The sequence below is a fragment of the Odocoileus virginianus genome, chromosome 17, assembly GCF_023699985.2.
Source record: "Odocoileus virginianus isolate 20LAN1187 ecotype Illinois chromosome 17, Ovbor_1.2, whole genome shotgun sequence".
In the NCBI taxonomy this organism is placed as follows: domain Eukaryota; kingdom Metazoa; phylum Chordata; class Mammalia; order Artiodactyla; family Cervidae; genus Odocoileus; species Odocoileus virginianus.
The window spans coordinates 42,331,687-42,354,704 of NC_069690.1; the positions used below are offsets into that span (position 1 = coordinate 42,331,687).

Consider the following 23,018-nt stretch of genomic DNA (forward strand, 5'->3'; position numbering starts at 1 on the left):
ATTCCTCCCCCACTGCCTCAGGAATGGAGGCCAGAGAAAAAGGAAAGGAGAGAGGTCACTTTTAGCCCTTACACTCAAAATGGGTTTCTGAAACTCAGCACAGATCTCTCAGGTTGAGACAGTTCTTGAGCCTCAGAGTTTGACTAAGATCATGGGGGGTGGGGGTGGGTTCTCTCCTGTATCCCGTCCCCCAACCTTTTTATAGAGCAGGGAGGGTGGAGAAGTGATCAGCCAAGTCCTTCCCCCTCTCAGTGTCTGTTTCCTCATCTGTCAAGGGGCACAATCGCAACCAGCTGATGATATGTTGAGAGGATAAAATGAGTTTATTCATGGTAAGCAGTTAGAACAGGGCCATACCTAGTAAATAATCAGTAAGTATCTTGATCATTACCATCATCATGGAGGAATGGCCTGTCTGAGGCAATATATCTGAGTTCCCTGCAGCCCCAGGGTAGGAAAAGACACCATCCAGAAGTTTCTCAGGCACCAGAGAGATACAGACAGGCCTTCCTGCGTAAGCCGGCAGGGCTGTGCAATGACCGAGGAGGGCCAGATCCCCGGACACGCCACAGGACCTCAGAACTTAAGAGATGCCAGGCAGGAAAGAAAAAAACAAAGCTGACTAGAAAACCTGAACCGACCAGGGTTTCCCTGAAATGGCTACAGTTCTGCCATCAGCCACTATCAGAAGCTAGTCCATTTTCTGCATTGACTGCAAGCAACAAATCCATTTCAAGGGGGAAATGCCTGCATGCTGCCTTGTCCCTTTCCCCTCTCCAGGGCTGGCCTCCCTGGCTGCTTTGCTGGACAAGGATTGCCATCTGCAGATCCAACGGGGCTGATTCTGCGGGAAGTCCAGACTGAAGTCAGCCTTCACTGGGCCTCCTGGCTGCCCTGACCCCTGAGATAGAGGCCTGAATATCCGAGCACTTTCATCTCACGCCAGTCTCGCTCAGGGCCCCTCCATGTTCCCTCCACCTCCTTTCCCTTTCCTCCCCCTTCCTGCCCGCCTTTCTCGGGAACTGCCTCTCCCTCCAGATGCAGTTCTTGACCTTGTCCCTGCCACAGACTCCCGCCCTCGTGCTCCAGGCAGCCTGGCAGGGCCTGGCCAGCTCTGTTCCAGGAGAACCATGTGGTGCGGCTGGCCGGCTCCTCACCCCTGCGGCCTCGCAGGGCTGCCCGCTGGGCCAGGCCAGCTCCGCCAGGACACCTGGGAGCAAGCCATCTCTGATTTGACAAGAGGAGGTTGTGAGACGGCCTGACACCACTCTCTGGAGAGTGGCCCATTCGCCCGTTCATTCATGGATTCAGCGAGCCGTCCTGGAGGCCAGGTGGCCAGAACTGAGCCGGTTTTCGCCCCACCAGTGCCGGCTGGGCTTGGAGCCTGGATTCAGTGCCCTTTGCCCAGGCACCAGGGGCTGGGTCTCAGGGCATCATAGATGGAATGTAGAGAGGCTGAAGGCCTATTGCATAGAAATGAGCAGAAAGAAAGGGGTTTCTGCCATGCACCCTACCAGAACCAGCACTGGCCGGGAGCCAGAGGCAGATGACCCCAGTCCCAAGCCTTCCTCCTGCCCGCAGAGAGCCACCCGGAGCCCCCTGGCCCTCCCCTGGGCAGGCAAGAGCCCCCAAGGAGAACAAGGTCTATGGGGAGTCCCCAGGTACACGTGAAGCTATCTGAAATGCTTCTGGGTGGGGATTCAGGGCTCTGGCAAGGACTAAAGCCACTTGAGGAAAGGAGAGAAGAGTGGGGAACAAGTATTTCTGGAGTGATTTAAACCAGGGGTCCCCAACCCCCCGGCCATGGACTGGTATCTACTGTCAGATCAGCGGCAGCTAGATTAGAAATAAAGTGCACAATAAATGTAAGGCGCTCGAATTATCCAAAAACCATCCCTCCCCTCCCGGTCCTTGAAAAAATTGTCTTCTACGAAATCTCCCTGGTGTCAAAAAGGTTGGGGACTGCTGACTTAAACCTCAGGACACACAGCAGCCACTGGCCCCAGGTAGCCCTGGGGCATTTGAGTCCTCACTCCTTCAGCTACTCCTCCCACCCCCAAACCTCACCCAGGAGCCTGTGACCCCGCCTTCACCCCTAGGCTCTGCCTATCTCGCAGGGCAAGGGTCAGCAGCCAACTCCCCAAGGGGCTTGGGCTCAGCCTGGACTAGCCATCTGTGAGTTGTGGTTAATGGCCGGGCACTCAACTCACAAAGGGAGCTGTTCCCCGCCGTGGAGGGCTAATCACTTCAGGCTGAAGTAGATTAATCATTAAAGACACCCCCCCCCCCCCACGGGATTGGGGCTCCCTCCCTGAAGTGAGTAGAAAGAGGGCCTTGGGTTTCCAAGGCTCCGAAGAGGAGCTCCCAGACTCATCCGGCACCTTGTCTACCCCACTGTGCAGGCCAGAGGCTTTGGACTTCTGAGTGTGTATCTTTTCCTATCATGGGGGCTTAGGCTTTGAATCACGTGACAGGATTACTGGTTTAGAAAACAAGAAACTTGCGTTGAAAAATCACTAAGGCCAAACACGCATGCGCACACGACCTCCCCAGTTGCCGCAGACAATAACGATCCAAAGCACCGGCTGAAAAGGTCAGACTAGCCGTTCCCACTGACTTCCTGCTGGACCTGACATCCACATTCAGGCTTCCTAGGCCTGCCTTCAAGGCCTTGGGCAACCAGGCCCTGCCACGCTCCAGCCAGCCTGGTCTCCCCACTGGTCATCCGAAGCACCAGGGACCCCACGGCAGGACCCGCCCCCCTCCCCTTCCCCAGCCCCGGACCTGGCCGGGGTGCATGCACCACCTCCCGCCCACCTCCTTCGGGTTCCAGCCTCACTGCCTCTGGAGAGACCCGCCCCAACCACCCAGCCCAAACCAGCTCACAGCCCCTCGCCTGCTTCAGGCCTTCACTGCACCCAGCGCGACCTGGCACAGTTGACCATCGTTGGCTGGCAAGGCTTCTCTGTTTGCAGCTCTAACTCCAGTTCAAACATCCTGAATGGAGGTGATGGTGGCAGGGGAGGTCCTGTGATCCACTCCCCTGCCTCAGGGCGGTTTCAGAGCCCACACTTCCCAGGAACAAATGTGTACTCACTTTCTTGCAGCTCAAATGCAGGTCTGTCTCGGAAGATGGTGGTGTGGGGCCCCCACCCCAGTCTGAGAGGGGCACCTCACACGCTGGCCTGGGAGCCACAGCCCAGAGACAAGCGCTACCCGGTGACGTTTATGGGCAATTAGAGCTCCAGCGCCAAGGCCCTGCGCAGACTGCTTTGCCCAGGTGACCTCACTTAATCCTCAGCCTCCTTAAAGGAGCCTGGGAGCTGCGTCCTGTTCTCCCGTTTTACACTTTGAAAGGGGAGCCAAGTTGCCCAAGCTCATGCCACTGTCCTTTGGCTTCTGAATGCTTACTCTCACATGTATCCCCAGGAGCAGAGAGAAGGCTGGGGTCCCGTGGCCCCGAGACAGAAGCAAAACAGATGCAAGCCCCCCAAAATAACACATATCTTTGAAGCGGTATGAAGGACAAGACTCCCAACAAGACAAAGTGGGGACCTTTCTCTCTCAAGCCTCTTAAAGGTGTTTTATTTGTTTGCTTTTCTTTTATCTTTTTCTTTTAAGACAATAATGGCACATTAAAAAAAATTAAGAACTACAAAAAAGGACCATGTCTTGGAGTCTGTGTTCACACTGCCCTGGGCCGTGGCACCAGGACTGGTGATTCTAACTGGGGTTCCAGCCTCTTGGAAAGGTTCTGGGTGGGTCGTCTCCCCCACACAGGGGCCACTCCAGGGGGTTCAGGTGCTGCTCCTCTGGGCCCCCCTTAAGAGGGCGCACCCCAGCTCCACCGACTCTGGCCAACCACCTTATCTCTCTCCAAACCACAGCCAGGACCTGGAAACCTTAGGGAACTGACTTTGGTCCCCACAGGGGACTTTATAGGGACAGAGCCCTCCCCTGACCAGCAGGAGAAGACACCCCAGCCCAGCCCGGTTATCCCCAGGAGGTCAGGGTGTCTCTCCCTGGTCCTGTCTCCAGCCCAGCTGATACCACAGTGATGCTCCGGTCCTCAGTCCCGGCCCAGAACCCTCCCACCATGCCCTATGGCCACCCCAGCAGGCACACGAGTGACAAATGCTCAACCCCCCTGTGACCCCCACCAACAGCGAGAGGGCTCCCCAGACCCCAGGGCCCTGGCTCAGAAGGAAGGGCTGGGAGAGCAGGCGGGATGCAGGGCAGGGGGATGGGGGGGGGGGTGGCAGGGAGGATGTGGGGTGAGGAGCTGAGCTGCTAGGGTAGGGGAGAAGTGACAGAGGCCGGCTGAGGGCTCGGGGAGGCTCCTCAGACTCTGCAGCAAGAAGTGGCGGGGGGGGGGGGGGGGTGTCCCAGGGCTGTGGCACAGGCCTCGGGGGTGGGGGCAGGGAGAAAGAGGCAGAAAGAGGCTCCCGTCCTGCCTCCAGTGACCATGGGGGTACAGGCCTGGGTGACAAGACCTTAGGGCCCCCCAAAAGGAAACGCCATGCTGCACTCAGCCAGGCCTCAGCCCAGCCCTCATGGGAGGGAGGGACCCCACCAGCCCAGGCCCTGCCAGCCCCAGCGGCTTCCCAGGGCGCCACCCACCCCCATAGGCCAACTGGACCACAGCTGGTGGGGGGCCCAGCCCCCCGGCCCCACCCACGCCCTCCGCTCTACTCCTGCTGCTCGTTCATTTCCATGTCGGACACCAGGATGTTCTTCTCAGTGGCCTCGCTGGGGCCGGAGGAGCTGCGGCTGTAGCGGGCGCCCTCAAAGGCCCCCCGCTCGACGCTCTGTCGCCGCCGGTAGAGAATCAGGGCGGCGGTCAGCAGGGCCAGGAGCAGGAGCACCGCCATCAGCACCACCACCAGGGCCGCGGGGTTCTCTGGGAGGGCTGCTGCGGCCAGAAGGACCCTTGGTCAGAAGCCCCACCACGCCCGCCCACTGCCCAGAATGACCAGGACCGGGGGAGAGGGCTAGTCCTGCCTGCCACTCACCTGATGGGGAGAAGCTGCTCGCCTCAGCTGTAAGGGAGGAGGGACCAGTTAACAACAGTGGTAGTAATAATATAGTAATAATAAGCAAACATGTAAGAACATATTCTGCAGTGCCAGACACTTCACTGGTTCATTTACTTCTCTCATAGGTACTCTTATTATTTTTGTTGTTTAGACACAGAGTCGTGTCCGACTCTTCTGCAACCCCTTGGACTGTAGCCCGCCAGGCTCCTCTGGCCATGGGATTTCCCAGGCAAGAATACTGGAGGGGGTTGCCATTTCCTCCTGCAGGGGATCTTCCCAACCCAGGGACTGAACCCCCATCTCCTGCGTTGGCAGGCAGATTCTTTACCACTGAGCCACCTTCGCAGCCCATAGGTACTTTTATTACCCCCATTTTACATATGAGTAGACTAAGGTCAGAGAGCTTGAGCAATTTACCCAAGGTCACAGAGTTGGCAAATGGTTTGGCCTGGGCTCGAACCCCATATCCCTGCCTTTAACCACGACAAAATGACAGGTTTGCTGTCTACTGTGGCAATTTGCAGGAAGGGCCAGCCGTTGGTACAGACCAACTGATCCCAGAGGAGGGTCCCAGCAGCCCCAGGCCTATTGACTCCCTCCCATTCACTGTGTGGCTGCAGAATGAGCAGCGGCCCGGGGGCCCCCCGCCTCCCAGCACTAGATGTCCCCCGCACCTCGAGGGAGCTTGCAGACCACGCCCATGGTGATATTGGTGCAGGCGCCCGGGCGCCACAGCCCACTGCTGCTCTGGATCCAGTAGCAACTGTTGTGGCTCAGCATGCTGGGGCCCAGGCCCGGGGGCCCCCAGTTGGAATAGTTCACAGCTGTGTTGTCCTGCCAGACCAGGGTGCCCCCTGTGGGAAAGGCGGCATTGGGGGGGGCGTTGCTGGGGATGGCGGGGGGCGGGCAGCGACAAGGAGAAGCCGATGGGAGAGAAGAGGCCTGTTCTAGAAAAACACCACCTCCCACAGATCCTCACCTCCCTCCCACAGGTCCTCACCCCCCACCCCTCCACCTTTCACCACCAGCCAAGCCCCAGTGGAGGGTCTCATCTGCATCCTGAGGCCTGCCCCTCCTGACCTTATACCCAGGGGACCCACCTTTGGGGTTGAAATTCATGCCCAGCCAGGCGCCCCGACTCTGGCCCTCAGAGCTCTGCAGATGCTCCCAGACAAACACATTCTCCATCTCATCCAGGATGGACAGGACCGCGCCGCCCGCTGGACACAAAGGAGGCCGACGTCAGGGCAGGCCAGTCTCCTGGGGGGTAGCAGAGCCCCCGGAGAGGCCCCGCCCTCTTCTCTGGCAGCCTGAGTAGAGGATGGCGTGGAGACGTGCGTGTAACGGGGGGCTACATTTACATCCATGTCCCGTCCCAGGTGGTCTGTGTGGATTGGACCGTGAGGGGCACTGAGAGGTGAGTGCAGCCGACAAGCAGAGTGGGACACGGGGACCACATTCGTGGGGTCTCTGAGCGCCCTCGAGAGGGGTCGCCACCTGGAACGCCCAGGTGGGGGCGCTCGCCCCCCAGCCCACCTCTCTGGCAGCGCTGCAGCGCCTCCTTGTGGCCCAGCAGCAGCTCCATGTGGAAGGAGTAGCAGTGCTCTCGGAAGGGAATCCATGCCGAGTCCGCCAGCCCCTGGGGACAGCTCCCGTGGTAGCTTATTCGTCGCGGAGGAGGGGGCCCTGTGGGGGAGAAATGCAGGATTGAAGAAGTGACCCAGGGTCCTCCCGGGGTCGGCTTCCCCCTGGCGCAGCCCTCGGCCCCGGTGGGCGGGCACTCACCACCGTGAACGCCACACACAGCCCCCTGCAACTTGGTGTCACAGCTGGTGGTGCGCCAGGCGCCATCCGTGTCCACGTAGGCGCAGCCCCCTGGGAGCTGGGGCTCCCCGTCCTGCCAGCTCACGTAGCTCAGCGGCTCCTCCGAGACCCAAGAGTACCGCCGGGAGCCCTGGGCACAGGGGGCCATCAGGGTGGGAGCAAGGGGACCAGCCAGGACGGGGTCAGGGGTGGGGGGCCACGGAAAGCAGGGCGTCAAGAGGAGACAGGGAGGGAGCTGGGGGTAGGGGGGCCCAGCCCGGTGCCCACCTCCTCACTGGCCAGCCCAATCCAGAGCGGCGTGCGCAGCCCTCGGGCGGCCTGAGTGAGGAAGGCCTGCGTGTAGGGGTCGAGCACGTGGGCCAGGCTGGCATTTCGGCTCTCACACAGCAGCAGGGCGTCGTGCCAGCGCAGCGGCTTCTGCAGCAGCCGGAAGGTGCCGTTGAGGTAGGAGAGCTCAGCGCCCGGGGCAGGGGGCGACGCTGCTGGGGATGGGCTCAGGGAGGGGTCTACAGGGAAGGGGGCAGGACTCAGGCCGGGCTCTGCTCCCCTCACCCCATCCCCAGGCATGAGGCCAAGGGGAACAGCAGGCAGAGACCAACTCTCCTCTGGGCACAGTAACCGTCAGTCACTGTTGTTATTAATATGTTCTTACTAGTAAAGGGATGAGCAACCTTGAGCCTGACCAGGAGCCCAGAGCCGAGGGACCCCTGCTCAGAGCTGCAGAGCCTCAGATGTAGAACCACGGGGTCCCTGCCACGACGCATGCCCAGTGTCTTAGTTCTCCCTGGTCAGCCCTCCAAACCTTCCTCCTGCAACCCCTGGGTGCTCACTGCCTGTCCCTCTGATTGGTGCCTGGCCTTTCTGCCCATCTGCTTCCCAAGCAGAGTGGTCCCCTGAGATCAGGGACCATGCCTCACTCCTCCTGGCTCAGCCCACAGCGTCCAGCCCTGGGCTGAGGTTTCCAGGCTCCTGGGTGATACCTACCCGTGGCCTTCTGGCAGATGAAGCCGTGGGTCTCCTCTGCACAGCTCCGGTCATCCCAGCGGCCAGTGAAGTGGGTTGAGGGGCTACGCAGGACCACCGCACAGCTGGTCTGGGGGGAAGGAGCTGCTCAGGGGAGCCCCAGGAGCTGCCTGCCTTGTGCCACCACCCCCAAAAGTCTGTACTATGAGCAAAGAGGTTGCAAGGGGGTCCCCGGGTGTGAAGACAAGTGCTGCAGGCCAGGGCGGGTTAGCGGGTGCAGAGGAGAGCATGGGGCAGGGCCTTCCTCACCGGTATGTTGCCGCTGGGAGCAGGGCTAGGGCCAGAGGGCTCCCCGGGGGCCCAGTTGGCATACTGCAGAGGCTCCTGCTCCACCCACTGGAAGTCCCTCTGTGAGGCATGGAGGCCAATCCAAAGGTCAAAGGTCACATCGGGCAGGCTGGCTGTGATGAACGCTAGTCCCCCAGGAAACAGAGTCATGAGCCACAGGGCAGCAGCCCCGTCCTCACTCTGTTCTAGCCGTCTAGGGGGATGGTGTCAGAGGACTCTGGGGCCTCCCCCTGGGCTGGCCCTACCTTGCTCTAAGGGGTTTGCAATGGTGACCAGTTGGGCCTCTTGCTGTTCACAGGAGAACTGCGCCTCTGACCACTTCACCCGGTCCTGGGGGTCCTGGCCTTGGATTCGGAAACACTGTGGGGTGGAGGGGGAGGCATGACATCCAGCTTCCCCTCCCTGGCCCCCACACCCAGAAACTCCAACCCCTCAGCGCCAGGCCCTGGGGAGGCTGTGGGGGCTGGGAGAGAGAAATAGGAGAACCAGGACAGCTGGGTCTCCTTGACCAAGGCTCCAATACCCTCCCGACCTGGCATGGCAGATTCAAATACACTGGCCCACACCTGGGGAGTTTTAAAGTGGGAAGATTTCTCTGGGCCACCAAATGCTCCACCACCTATGACAGCAACCCCTGGGCCATGCCTGAGGACAAGGTCTGTTTGGTTCTTGGCTTCATATACTTCAAAGGCTTTAAAAGAATTATTGGTATCATTACAATGATGCTGACAAATTAAGAAAGGGACCGGTTACATATATGAAATATATTGTTTTACATTAGGTGGAAGAAGCCATAAGAATAAGTTTTTGGAACAATTCAATGACATGGAGGAAGACTCAAAGCACAATACTGAGGGAAAAAAAGTTGGCTACAAAATTGTGCTATTTAGTATGATCTCAGTTACATGGAAAAAGTCAAGAAGTGGAATAAAAAATATTGATAGTGGTTATCTCTGGAGAGTCTAGATGAGTTTTAGGGTTTTTTTTTAAAATATGAATAATACATCTTACTCTTTTTTTTTTTTTTTTTTTAAGGCAGAAAAGGTGTATTATTTGCTTGAATAATCTGAAGACAGTGAGAGCTCCATGACACTATGAGCTGGCTGCACTCCAGTGCATGACAAAGATTTATGGATTGGGTTATCTAGTGTTAACTAATCTAATCCTCACAGTTCGGTTAAGCAGTCTTACAGTGTCCGGCAAAAAAGGCATGATTCAGAGCTCATACTAAGGATGCCAGGGAAAACCACAAGGAAATAGCACACTTTCCTTCCTGGGATAAGCTCTTTCAGCCACTAGATAAAAACAATGAAGGTCTAATCAGGTTGAATGAATCAGCCCATGGGTCACTAACCACTCTTGGAAAGAAACTCACACTCTAGAAGGAACATTTTGAAAACATGTTTAGATGCACATCCATCCTGATTCTTTTGATTGCCTCAAACTCTCATAGCTGTACACTCAAAATAGTTGGAAAGAGAATCTTCTAAATGTTGTTTTTAAAAAAATCTTCCAAAGACTTTTTTTAAACCCTCTCAATCAGTTCTGAGTAGTTTATAAGTCAGATTCATTTAAATGCAAAAATTGATGAGCCAGTTTTTAAACAAAAATCGGCAGAAGGACTGAAAAATTTAATTGGCATTTAACTGGCAGAAGGACTGAAAAATGGAGAGAAGGACTTAGAAAGCCCAGCCAATGATGGATGAACTTCCTTCTTCATCTATTTGTCTTTGTAAAGCAATCTTTTCATCTACAACAACCATTCAATCCATGTTCTAAAATAATTTGAACTCCAAACAAGACCTGTGAAGTCTGAATCAGTGTCAGACCTAGATTTTTTAAAATAATAAAGTATAGAGACTTCCCTGGTGGTCCAGTGGTTAAGAATCTGCCTGCCAATGCAGGGGACACAGGTTCTATCCCTGGTCGGGGAAAATCCCACATGCCACAGAGCAACTAAGCCCATGTACCACAGCGAAGAATAGCCCCGACTTGCCACAACTAGAGAAAGCCTGCAAAGGTCCTGTAAAAAGGAGGACCCAGTGTAGCCAAAAATAAATAAAGAAATTAAAAATTAATAAATAAAAATAATGAAGTATATGTGATCACTTTGCTCTTATCAAAATTATTAAAATAGTAATAATTATTATAATTGATAAATTGAAGAGTGAGCACAAAATGTTTTTCATACCACTAAAAGGAAAAATTTTGAAAACTTAAAAATACTGTTTTAAAATCTTTAGCTCAGGCTTTAGATTGTTTTGTTCTTGTGCATATTTTATTATATATGACAGCAGTCACATTAATATGGAAAGTGAAAGTGAAGTCACTCAGTTGTGTCCGACTCTTTGCGACTCCATGGACTCCAGCCTGCCAGGCTTCTCTGTCCATGGGATTTTCCAGGCAAGAATACTGGAGTGAGTTGCCATTTCCTCCTCCAGGAGATCTTCCCATCCCAGGGACTGAACCCCGGTCTCCCGCATTGTAGGCAGACGCTTTAACCGTCTGAGCCACTGGGGGAGTCCCAATATGGAAGTAAATACATATATTTACTTTTCCACACATATATAAGGCACACATATATATTTTGCATGTTCAACATTTTGTTTTAATAGGAGTTCATCATCAAGATGTTTGGTGACCAAGGATCTAGAAAACTCACCAAACTATATGGGCAACCTTATTACTTGATTAACTGGAAGGTGTTACTATGCTGAGTTAGTGTCCAAGGGGTCTAGCCCTGGTCCTGGGGCTGAGCAGGGGAGAGGGTGGTGGGTTCAGAGCCCACGACTCTGATGTTGCCAGAGGGCCAGGACTCCTGAGGCTCAGCCTTCCCCTCAGGCGCCCCCTCCCTGCCCCCTACCTTGTTGAGGAACTGGCTCCAACCAGAGGGGCAGCCCCCTGTGGGCGGCGGGTCTGGGGGCTGCTGCTCTCTGGTGCTGTTGCGGCGCTTGCAGATGTAAGGCAAGGCTGTCATGCACCTCTGGTCCCCCCAGTCCTCTGTGAAAAGTGAATAGCAGTCACTCCAAGTGCGGGGCCAGGCTGCCAGCACCTGGCCTCACGCCCTGAGGGGAGGCGGGGCTGGGGCTCGGGTCCTATGTCCAGCTCTGAACTCAAGTCCTCTGCGGCTGCTGGACAGGCACCAGCCCTCCTCTCTCTGGATCCAGTCCTTCTTGAGTTGGGCGAACAGAGAGGATGAGGAGAGACCGAGGGCCCCTGCCCAGGCTCACCTCACTGCCCCGAACACCAACCCTCCCCTCGGCTTCTGCACCCTCTCTGCCCTACCCTGCCCTCACCTCGGCTGGCCATCATGTACACGCACTTCTTGTCCTTGCCGATGGGCCGAGGTTTGCCGGGGGCCCAGGAGATGAAGTTTATAACAGAACCATCTGTCCACCTGCAATGGTACGAGCAGGAGTGATCCATTACGGGGCACCAGGTTAGACCTCCCCTGAATGCAGAAGCGAGGGGGCAGAGACCAGGGCCCAAATCTAGGGGCTCAGGGCCACAGACTGAGGAGCAAGGCTACTGTGCTCAATGCAGCAGGAACCCAAGGACCCAGTGCCTTCAGGGAAGGCCCAGCCCTCCTGGGCATCCATTTCTCTAACTAGAAAAGAAAGTCTAAGGGTCCCAGAGCAGGAGTCCAGTGGCAATGCTGTGCTCAGACACTCATGTGCTCCCCTGGTCTCCCTGTGCCTCATGCCTGGTAGGTGAGCCCTGAACATGAAGAGGCCCCTCTGGACCATCATGTGTTCTTGCCCATGTCTTTAGTGGACCCTTTTCATGAGTGACCCCAGCATAATATGAACTGCTGTTATCTAGTGCCTAATAATGTGCTTCCCAGGCATCTCTGTGGTCAAGAGTCCACCTGCCAATGCAGGAGACATGGCTTCAATCCCTGGGTTGGGAAGATCCCCTGGAGAGTGGCAACCCACTCTGGTATTCTTGCCTGGGAAATCCCATGGACAGAGGAGCCTGGCGGGCTACGGTCCACGGGGTCCCAAAGAGTCAGACACGACTGAGTGAATAAACGACAATGTGCTGGATGCAGCACCGAGGATTCAGACACCTTATTTTTAGTCCTAAGGACAACCCTACCAGGCAGGCCTCATTGTTTCATTTTCTGGTGAGAAAACCGAAGTCACTTGCTCAAGGCCACACAGCCTGCATGGGGCAGAACTGGATTCAAAACCAAATCTGTCTCTTGTGTGCAATGCTGCCTCTTATTTCCAGCCTGGGTCCCTGCTAACCATCCATGCATGCGCCCCGCTGCCCAGCCACACCCACCGCCCGGCCAGGGCTCCCACCTGAAGCGCCCGTCGTTCTCTGAGGTGTGCAGGCCGATCCACCAGTGCTGCTCCTGGCCCCGAGAGAACTGGGGAAGCCGGGCAGGCAGGTGAGGATTGGCAGGGCCTTTTCCCTGGCTCCCGGGCTGCCCTCCCTGCTTGCTGGCATGCCCACCTTCTGCAGGTTGTGCCCCAGGAAGTCCAGCTCGGCCTGGCTGTGCACTGAGACCAGTTCGGCCTGGAACCACGTGCAGATGCGCTGCGCCTGCGCCCACGTGGAGTGGTGCTCGAAGAACTTATACTCAGCCTCCTGGAAACGCAGCCATTCCCGCCGGCCTGCGAGAGCAGTGTGGGGGTGGAGTCCAGGCTGTGGCTTCCTGCCCGCCCCGCCCACGGAGGACAAGGCGGGTTCAGGGCAGCCAGGGCAGGCGGGCCTGCAAGCCCATCTGACCTGGGTAATGTGCCCCGATCCCCTTTTCCCTCGGCTCAAACCCCTAACCCCCTTTCCTTCCGTCCTGGTTAAGCCCTGCCTCAGCTGGCCGCCACGGGGAGCAGGATGGACAGGAAGCCTCACCTTGCGGGCTGACGTCAGGCTCCCGCACATCCGTGCCTATGGGGACAACAGGGACAGACACACTGCAGAGAAGGAAGACCCTTCCTTGGACCCCGGGCCCTGCCGCCCGTCATCCCTTGCCGGGTCCAGCAGCGCCGCCCCACCAACCTCGAGGGATCTTGCAGATCCAGTCCAGCTGCGTCTCGCACTGCATGGCCACCCACTGCAGGGAGGCCAGGTCGAGCACCGTGCAGCCGCGGATGTTGTCATCGTCGTGCCGGCTCCGGTCGAAATTGTGGTAAGAGAACTGGTGATGTCAGAGGGGAAGAGGGACCTCAGGCACCAGGCACAGGCTGCCTCCACCCCCAGAACAGACCAACGAGACGCCTGGCATAAGCTGGGACCCCGCCTCCCCCAAAGCCTGGGCTAGGCACCCTTCACCAGCCGGCCCTTGCCATATGCCCTGCTTCTACTGAACCTTGCGCACCTTCGAAAGGCCACACCCACCCCAAAAGGCCACGCCCACATCCGGTCCACCCCGCCCCGCCTCCTCCAGGCCCCCTCACCCCAAGTCCATCACTCCAGCGCCAGCTCTGCCCGGCTCCAGGGTCTCGACGGTTCAGGCCGATCCAGAACCAGTGCTGCTCGTGGATCTCGGGCTCTGATTCACTTCAGCACAAGCCGGGGGTGGAGACAGAAGGCATGGGAGGGTGAGAGTTGTAGGGGAATCCTTGGAGCTGTGACTCGGGCAGTCCTGGGGGCCTGGAGCCTCTCCATCTGGGGTTCACACTGAAAACACTGTTGAGGCCACCCTAAAATGTCTTCGAGAGAACTGGGCCAGCTGGGCCGGGCACCCCGCTCACTGACTGAGGGCAGGGGGCCTGGCCCCTTCCACTGCTGCCCTTTGGGGAGGGTGTGCCCCGCCAGCAAGTCTGCAGACTTTCACTTTAGGAAGTAGACAGGGGCAGTGCATAGACCTGGGGCTGTGGACTCAAATACACCTCGATTCCAGTCCGAGGTCATCCCTGGACCAGCTAGCTCTGTGACCTTGGGCAAATAAGCCAACCTCTTGATCAGCCCACAAGGGATAATGTCTACTTTGTAGGATCGAGGAGAGCATTGAATGTGGGTTCAATGTTTAGTGCAGTCTCTGGCACACAGCGAGAAGCGATCAACATGGGCTATAATAATCACTAGTCAAATAATATCATTGTGCTGTTTGCTGGGAGGAGACGTCCCTGGAATTAAGATCTCAGGAAGCCTGGATCCATTTGGATGTTTCCCAAGGCTAAGGGATGATGGGGTTGTGTGTCATAGGAACCCACGGGACAGAGACTGGGTTCTGGGGGAACCCCCATGGGTAAATGCTCACTTTTGCAGCCTTTCTCGTCCTGTCTCTCAGGAGAAGCTGTTTGAGAAGTATGGTTTATTATGGGATGGTGTAGGGTTACAGGAGTGGGGGGCACTCACTTGGATAAGCTTCTAGGAGATTGTGCCATGGAGAAGGAAAGATGGTAAGGATTAGGGTTGTATGTGTGCTCAGTCAGTCACGTCTGATTCTTTGTGACCCCATGGACTACAGTCCACCAGGCTCCTCTGTCCTTGGGATTTCCCAGGCAAGGATACTGGAGTGAGTTGCCATTCCCTTCTCCAGCGGAATCTTCCCCATCCAGGGATTGAACCTGCGTCTCCTGTGTCTACTGCACTGCACAGGGATTCTTTACTGCTGAGCCGCCAGAAAAGCCCCTAAAGGTTAGGGTTAGGTTTGTGTAATCTGAGTCCGAGAGGGTGCTGTTGGCTCAAATGAGCAACACAGGGTCTCCGACTCCAGCGAGACCAGGGTTACTCAAGTGGGGACAGGACAGGCCTGGCACTAGCAGTGGACACACAGGTCATTCCAAGCCCTGGACAGACCTCTCTGGGGTCACCTTCACCCGGCCCACTGCCCCGTGTCCAGCAAAACCAAGAGCCCCACACACGTGCACGTGGGCCACCGCCTTAAGCTCAGTACCCGAAGATCTTGTTGAGCATATTGGCCACAAAGTGCTCCTCTTCATAGCTGGCCAGGCTCAGCAGCTGGGCCCCCAGCTCCTGGCAGGCCCCCTGGGCCTGGACCCAGGTCTTCTTGTCCTGCAGCCGCTCCGAGCTGAACACCTGCAGGGGTGGAGTCCAAGCTGTCCCTCTGGCCTGCCTCCCCACCGGACGCCTGCCCTCCCAGGACCTGAGTGGGGAGGGGGCTGGGGCTGCACTGGGCAGGGAGTTGAGGCCAGTTAAGACAGCCCTGCTCATCAGAGAGGGAGGGAAACTGGGACAGGCGCCTCCCAGAGACGGTCCCGATGACCAGTGGGGCAATCAGGGCTCTTATCCCAGCAGAGCCACAGTTGCTGTGGGCAAGGCCCTCTGCTCCCTGGACTTCAGCATCTTTCTATAATAAAAGGCCCTGGATTACCTCAGTGCCTCCCAAACCCAGCCAGGTTTAAAAACACAGATTACCAGGCCCCACCACAGCCCACTGAATCCCCATCTCTATAGTGACAGCCTGGAAGATTTTTCAATTTTTTTAAACTGAAGTACTCGGTTTAAAACATTGATTTTAATGTTATGTTAATTACTGCTGTACAACAATGTGATTCAGTTATAAAAATATATATGTGTGTGTGCTAAGTCGCTTCAGTCATGTCCTGTTCTTTGCAACCCTATGGACTGTAGCCCACCAGGCTCCTCTGTCCATGGGATTCTCCAGGCAAGAATACTGAGTGGGTTGCCATGCCCTCCTCCAGGGGATCTTCCTGACCCAGGAATTGAACTCGAGTCACACTATGTTTCCTGCAGTGGTAGGCAGGTTCTTTACCACTAGTCTTACCTGGGAAGCCCATAAATATATATAGATTCTTTTTTAATATCCTTTTCCATTATGATTTATCATAGAACATTGAATATAGTTCTCTGTGCTATACAGTAGGATCTTGTTATTTACCCATGATACATATAACATCGTATCTGCTAACCCCAACCTCCTCCTCCATTTCTCCCCAACCCCCTTCCCTTGGCAACCACCAGTCTCTTCTCTACGTCTGTGATTTTGTTTCTGTGTCATAGATAGGTTCATCTGTGTCACATTTTAGATTCCACATATAAGGGATCACGTATAAATCAGGCTCCCTGGGCAATTCTAAAGAACTGCCAGCCTGGCCCCAACATCTGAGTGTCTCTAAAACTGATGGTCTCTGGGGGTTTTTCGATTCCTCAATTGTTTATTGAGCACCTGCTATGCACCAGGCCTCAGAGGACACTGACAAGAGTTTCAACAGGAAGGATCTAAGGGGAAAAGTTTCTCTAGGGTCCACCTGCTTGGATCATGGCTGGGTCCCACCGGGACCACACCCCCCTGCCCCCCACCCAGGGACACTGTCTCTTTGCTCTCGTTTCTCTTCCCCACCCCGAGGCCCACAGGCTGCCTACCTTATAGCAGTGCCGGAGTTTGGGATCTGAGCCCCAGCCCTGGGGACAGGCGCCGGTGAGGCTGGGCGTGGGGTCTGGCCCGGGCAGCTCAGGCGTCACGGGCGTGCCCAGGCTCTGGCGGCAGATGTAGCGAGCCCGGAACGATGTGCAGTTCTTCACCTCCCACAGCCCCATGGCGCTGCCCGTGGCCAGGGCCACACAGCCCCCACGGCTGTACCCTGCAGGAGGGAGGGGGAACCCACACACTGAGCCCTCCCTCACGTCCCCGAGGGGCACCTCCATGGCCCCCACACGGGGAGCCAGCTGGGCCATCTCTGCAGGGACACGCGCTGAGGGGTTGGGGGTGGCGGGGTTGGAGAGCAGGAGGGAAATGGAGGCAGAAGCCTCACCCTACGTTGACTCCTGTGAGATCTTAGGCAAGCTGCTTAACCTCTCTGAGCCTGTTTCATCATCCACTCCAACTTTGAAAGGGCTTAAAAAAGATAACAGTGGACTCGCGGTTAAGAATCTGCCTTCCAAGGGATGTGGGTTCCATCCCTGGTTGGGGAACTAAGATCCCACATGCCGTTGGGCAACTAGAGAAGCCTGTGTACTGCGACCACTGAGCCCGCAATCAAGACCCAGCACAGCCAAAAATATAAATTAAAAAAATAAAAGATTTATAAAAAATGTTTTAAGATAATAAATGTGAAATGGAATAATAGCAAGCACTTGTCCTATGCCCACTATTCCAAAGGCTTTACATATATTAACCCATTCAAGCCTCACATCAACCCTGTGAGGAAAGTACCATTATCCCCATTGGACAGATGAGGAAACTGAGGCTCAAAGATGGGCAACTAATAAACTGCAGTCAGGACCTGGGCCAGGCATTTCAGCTCTGGAGCCCATCCTTCTAACCATATCACCACACTATGAATGCTGTCTCCTATGAAGCCCTGGGTCTCGGTCATGGCAGGGGTGGTCCACCACGGCCCTCCCAGCTTCACCAAGGCACCGCCAAGAAGGGGGCTGAGCGAGGGGCTCACCGGGCTGGTCCCGGTTCCAGTGGGTGTACATGACCTCGTCCCCGCTGAGCCAGCGGAAGGAGCCAGTGAAGTTGAGGTCCTGCAGGGCCGTCCAGAAGTACTCGCCATCCCAGTTGTAGATGAGGCTGCTGACAAAGGCCTGCTCGAACCTGCGGGAGAGAGGCTGGTCAAGGCAGGCAGCTCAACCCCCACCGCTCCCAGGGCCCCAGGCCAGACACCCTGCTTCGGGAGCCTGTGTGCTGCACATCAGAAACTTGCTCAGGGAAGTGGGGACCCCTGGGAAAGCTGCAGCTGACACAGCTGACCCCCACTGCTGTCTGCATCTCCACGCCTTGCTGAGAGAAAAATCAGACACAGCCAACTCTTGCCTGGAGAATTCCAAGGACAGAGGAGCCTGGTGAGCTACAGTCCATGGGATCGCAAAGAATCAGACAAGACTGTGCGACTCACTTTTCAAGGCCTCTTTGGGGCATCCATCCAGCCCACACGGAGGCCCGTTCCTGTGCCCCCCCGCCCCAGGAACTGCCCCATGCTGGGGTCGCTTAATAAACAAGAGTCATTCTTATGATAATGTTAGACGAAGGCCCTGGAGACAGTCGAAGCTCAAAGGGACTCAAAGCTCAAGTGCCTCTGCACTTGACGGCAGGATGCTGGCCCTTCTGGTGGATGGACCACATTTGACCAGGACATCGGGGCAGGCTGGCCCCCCTCATACCTGTTGGTGATGGTGACCAGCTGAGAGCCGTGGTCGGTGCAGAGACGCCGGGCCTCGCTGTAGGTCACCGGGTCCTCTCCCAGCCAGTAGCAGGAGGGGCTGTGCCACGTCCAACCCTGGCTCAAGAAAGTGGGCAGAAAAGGGGGTGTCTGGGGGAGGGCTGCTTCTCTCTCACCCCTAAATCCCGGGGTGGGGATGCCAACAGTGGCACCGCTGAGCTTTCTTCAGGCTTGGGCACAGGACCGAGGGGGCTGGTTTGGCACCAGAGCCAGCTGTTCCTATGCTGTGTCTGCACTGTGCCACGCCACACTGCCCTGCCCACCGTCACCCACAGCTGCCAGGTTCGGGGTGGGTGTGTGGCCCAAGGGAGGCAGCCAGTCACCCGGCCTGGGGCCCAGCCAAGAAAGAGGAGTGGCCCACTGGACTCTCCTCTTGGGTATTTGAACCAGGAGACGTATTGGGAAAACTGCCAGCTGGCTGGGAAATGAGAGCTGAAAAGCTGGGAGAGCGGCCAGCAAGTGGAGGAGGCTGGTCGGTCCTCAGGGGCCTGGAGAAGCTGGAGTAATGGAATGGAGGCGGCGCCCGCTTGAGCGCGGTGGGGGCGGAGAACAAACCCTCAGTGAGGGGCAGCAAAGTTGCAGTAGACCACCCTTCCTTCAAGGCCCGCTTGCAACCCGCCCCTCCACCCACCCCAGAAGACCAGGGAGGCTTTACCCCACCAACCCGCAGCCCCCTGGGTCACCCTGAGGGCCTCTCCGTCCCTGCCTTGCAGACAAGGACCCGAGGCTCTGAGACATTACATGGCTTGATTTTGTACAGACAGTGCAGGTGGAGCCCAGGCCTGAACCCACGCCACAGACACTGTGTCCCTCCCTGCCACAGCCCTGCTCCTCCTAAAATGACCCCGGGTGCCTCCCAGGGTCTTGGCCTCCAGCAGGCCTTCGAGTGGGATACCTGGGGGGTGGGGGCTGGAGCCCGGGAGAGAGGCGAGGCGGGGGGAGGGGGGCAGCCCCCTGGGCACGAGCCAGTTCAGAACAAGCTGGTGTGTGTATATGTGTGTTTATGTATGTGTAGATGTATGTGTTTAGTCATATTTATGTTTGTGTATATGTGTATGTGTGTTTATGTGTGTAGATGTCCATGATGTTTAGTCTCTGAGTCATGTCCAACTTTTTGCGACTCCATGGACTGTAGCCCGCCAGGCTCCCCTCTCCATGGGATTTTCCAGGCAAGAATACTGGAGTAGGTTGCCATTTCCTAGTCCAGGGGATCTTCCCAACCCAGGGATCGAACCCACATCTCTTGCATTGGCAGGCAGATTCTTTACCACGGAGCCATTAGGCAGGGAAGCCCGTGTGTGTGTGTGTGTGTGTGTGTGTGTGTGTTTATGTGTGTGTATGTGTCTATTGTGTATGTGTGTATGGATATGTGTCTATGTGTGGATACGTGTGTTTATGTATGTATGTATATGTGTGTTTGGGGGGCTTCTCTGGTGGCTTGGACAATAAAGAACCTGTCTGCAATGCAGGAGACCTGGGATCAATTCCTAGGTTGGGAAGATCCCCTAGAGAAAGGAATGGCAACCCATTCTAGCATTCTTGCCTGGAGAAATCCATGGACAGAGGAGCCTGGCAGGCTACAGTCCACGGGTCACAAAGAGTTGGATACAACTGAGTGACTAACACTTTCTCTTCATTTTCATTTATGTGTTTACATGTGTATGTATATGTGTGTATGGGGGGCGGGGCACAGATCCCCATATTCCAGCAGGACTGTGCTAAGACCCCTGGCTCTCCTGGGGTGTTAACCATGGCGGCTCAACAACCCCCCACCCATTCTAGGCCGGCCCTGGTGCGGGGCAGTTAGTAATAGCTCCTCTGCCTCACCCAGCCTGGTCAGAGCCCCCCGCCAGCCCGACCACGCTGGCCCCCACACTCTTCAGCCCGGGCCCATGTGCTCTCCCTTCCTCCCCACTGGAGCTCATGCCTGCGGGCATTTCCTGCTCTCCCCCTAGGGGAGAGTTTGGGGTGCAGGTGGGTGGGTGTGATAAGGGGCTTAATCCAAAGGAAAACAGAGTGAGGAACCAGACTGGCAGTGAGGGGCTGGCAGAAGGAACGTGGCTTCGGCAGAGGGAGCCGCCAAGGGCCCAAACACCACAAAGTGGCCTTTATGAGCAGCCTGCCCACATAGTCCTCACTGCTCACGTCCCTGCTTGTCGGGGCGGCAGCGGTGCCGGTGGGGGGGGGGGGTGGGAGGAGGGAAACAGGTCACTCACCCTCACCCTCACTCACACCCTCTCTCCCCGACTCATTCATTGCCCCATTCAGTCCTAATCCCTCCTCTCCTTAGGGCTGGAGCACAGTGGGGGAGACCCAGGGCGGCCTGGTCCCTGCCCCCCCCCTCCAGGAGAAAGACAGAGACACGCTGTGTCCACCGCTGGTGTGCGTGCCAGCAGACGGGTGGGAGAGCAGGGAGTGGGGTGGAGGGAGGGTACACAGAGGAGCCCTAGGTGGTCCCCAGCAGCCTCCACGCAGGTGATGACTGGACCAGCCTTGAGGGTGGGGGGCCCGCCCACCCCCACCTCCAAATTCTCAGTGGCTTTCCATGGAGAGGGGGCTCAGGGCTGGGGTGGGGTGAGGAGCTCCGCATCCTCCCTACAGCCTTCCACCCCCACCCACCTCATCCTGTGTCACTCCTTCTGGACGGAGCAGTTTGGAGGGCGGGAGAAAGGGAGGGTGCCACAGGAGGCTGGGGATCCCTCCTGCCCCCGGGAGCCCCTCTGGCTGGCCCCACCCGGAGCAGCTCCAGAAGCACCCTCACCTTCCGGCAGCCGTGGTCCTCCTCGGCGGCCCCCTGGCTCAGCTGGCCCGCCTTCTTGCAAATGGACGGCAGGGACTGGTTACAGGGGCTATCGTTCCAGCGACCTTCCTAGGGACACAGGGTGAGGGGCAGTGTCAGTCTCCCTGCCCCAAGTCTCCCAAACCTGGCCCTGCCTCTGACTTGCTGGGCTATTCTGAGCAAGAAGCTTGACCTGTCTGTGCTCCATGGTGGAAACGGGGGATGTGCAGGATTAGTGCCATAAGCCTCACTAGGCTGATGCGAGCACACAAAGGAGCTGTGCCAATGCCTCCAAACTTTGACAAGCACTGTCAAAATGGAAAAGGTGCTCTTTTAAATTACCTCACTTCATAAATACCAAGGACACCACGCTGGCTAAGACCATTGGCAAGACAGATGAGATTCCCAGTTTGGCAAGATGTCCAGTCAGTACTTGCAGATCCAGGGCAAGCAGAGGCTGTGTGCCCAGACCCTCTCCTCGCTGATGGAGCCGCAGAGGAACTCAGTCCTCATCTCCTCCTAAAGGCCTGTGTTCAGTGCACCCAGCCAGCCGTTTCTGTCTGCCTTGAGCGCCATCCAGAGGGCAGAGGTGTTTGTGTGTCTCAGCCCCCAGGAAAACGCGCAGTATTTAACAGATGCTCAATAAAAGCACGTGTTGTCAGTCGTGTCCAACTCTGCAACCGCACGGACTATAGCCCGCCAGGCGCCTCTGTCCGTGGAATTTCCCAGGCGAGGATACTGGAGTGGGTAGCCATTTCCTAACTGTTCATAAACTTTTAAAGAGCATCCTCTAAGTCAGATGCCTCTAGAGTCCCTGGCACCGCTGGCTGTATCTCAAGGTAGAATGTCCTGTCTCTGAGGAAGGCAGTCTGTCCTACAGTTTTGTCTTTTAAGGAACAGACTTAACTCTGTTTGAAACCCTGTATAAATTCCTTCATCTGCCCACACTGTCTGAGCCACAGCCATGGCAAACAGTCACAAGGCCACCATTTCTTCAGAGGACAGGACCCCGGGCTGGGGCAGGGCTGGCAGGGAGCAGCTCCCCCTGCCTGGGGAGCTTGTCACATAATGTGGGTTCTGACGCCACCTGCTGGCGGGGAAGTGCAGCCCGCAGGGGACCAAGATCGCTGCCAGGCGACAAATGTCCAAAGGTTTCATTTAACTCCTTTAATCCTCATGAAGACCCTCTGAGGTTGGCACCTTTAGAGTTCCACTGACAGCTAGGAAAACTGAGGGTAAGGAAACTCAGCTAAGGAAACCGAGGCACAGAGAGGTTAAGTAGCTTGCCCAAGATGACCCAGCTAGTTGGAGGTGGAGAGGAGATTCAAACCCTGGCAATCTCTCCAAGTGGAAGGGAAGGAGACACGATGGGGAGAGGGGACTTCCGAGAGGCAAGGGGATGGTGTCACAAGCAGGAGCCAATAACGGGACATCCTTCAGCTGCGGTGGCACGGGGAGGCTAGGTCTGGGGGCCTGTGATAAGGAGAGAGGGTTCTTACCGGCCCCCAGATGGTGACACAGTCCTCCAGGCTGTCCCGGAAGTTGTTGGGCTCAAAGGGGTGCCAGTGGGTGAAGCTCACGAGGCTCCCGTCGGACCACTCAAAATTCATCTGAAGTTTCAGGTCATTGAGACCAATCCACAGCTCCTCCACCTCTGGGGGGGTGAGGCAAGGGAGAGGGGACGTCAGGAGGTCGGCCTTCTCCACTGGCAGGGGAGGCGAGGACAGTGCCTGAGCCCCCGGGAAGGGCTTGGGGAGGCAGCTCCTCACCCTGTTTGATCTGCTTGGTGATGAACTCCAGCTCTGCCATGCTGTGGATGCTGAGTAAGTCGCCCCCGCCCCGCAGACACATCTTCTTGGACTCCTGCCAGCTGCGCTTCTCAGCCTGCAGGCGGTAGCAGTGGCCCTGGAAGGCCTGCCAGCTGGGCTCACACTCCACCTTCACGTTGGCCCACACATCTGCGGA

The 23,018-nt window shown here is 56.6% G+C and overlaps 1 protein-coding gene across 2 annotated transcripts in view; it reads right to left on the reverse strand.

Annotated features, from left to right (window-relative positions):
- Positions 1-3,556: 3,556 nt before the first annotated feature.
- The window catches only part of MRC2 (mannose receptor C-type 2), a 58,701-nt gene continuing 39,239 nt past the window's right edge, over positions 3,557-23,018 (reverse strand). Inside the window, exons 7-30 of one of the 2 annotated variants that reach the window (XM_070479563.1) lie at positions 22,823-23,011; positions 22,553-22,707; positions 21,036-21,143; positions 18,216-18,331; positions 17,501-17,649; positions 16,473-16,690; positions 15,022-15,164; positions 13,577-13,679; positions 13,179-13,317; positions 13,032-13,067; positions 12,633-12,793; positions 12,479-12,546; positions 11,468-11,568; positions 11,035-11,171; positions 8,417-8,531; positions 8,133-8,296; positions 7,845-7,953; positions 7,128-7,366; positions 6,822-6,990; positions 6,573-6,722; positions 6,137-6,256; positions 5,711-5,890; positions 5,013-5,039; positions 3,557-4,909 (exon numbers count right to left, since the gene is read on the reverse strand). In XM_070479563.1, the coding sequence (XP_070335664.1) occupies positions 4,689-4,909; positions 5,013-5,039; positions 5,711-5,890; positions 6,137-6,256; positions 6,573-6,722; positions 6,822-6,990; positions 7,128-7,366; positions 7,845-7,953; positions 8,133-8,296; positions 8,417-8,531; positions 11,035-11,171; positions 11,468-11,568; positions 12,479-12,546; positions 12,633-12,793; positions 13,032-13,067; positions 13,179-13,317; positions 13,577-13,679; positions 15,022-15,164; positions 16,473-16,690; positions 17,501-17,649; positions 18,216-18,331; positions 21,036-21,143; positions 22,553-22,707; positions 22,823-23,011 (3,317 nt within the window). In that variant the 3' untranslated portion in view covers positions 3,557-4,688. Of the gene's footprint in view, positions 4,913-5,012; positions 5,040-5,710; positions 5,891-6,136; positions 6,257-6,572; positions 6,723-6,821; positions 6,991-7,127; positions 7,367-7,844; positions 7,954-8,132; positions 8,297-8,416; positions 8,532-11,034; positions 11,172-11,467; positions 11,569-12,478; positions 12,547-12,632; positions 12,794-13,031; positions 13,068-13,178; positions 13,318-13,576; positions 13,680-15,021; positions 15,165-16,472; positions 16,691-17,500; positions 17,650-18,215; positions 18,332-21,035; positions 21,144-22,552; positions 22,708-22,822; positions 23,012-23,018 lie in introns of both variants that reach the window. The other variant, XM_070479562.1, reaches the window with a different exon arrangement.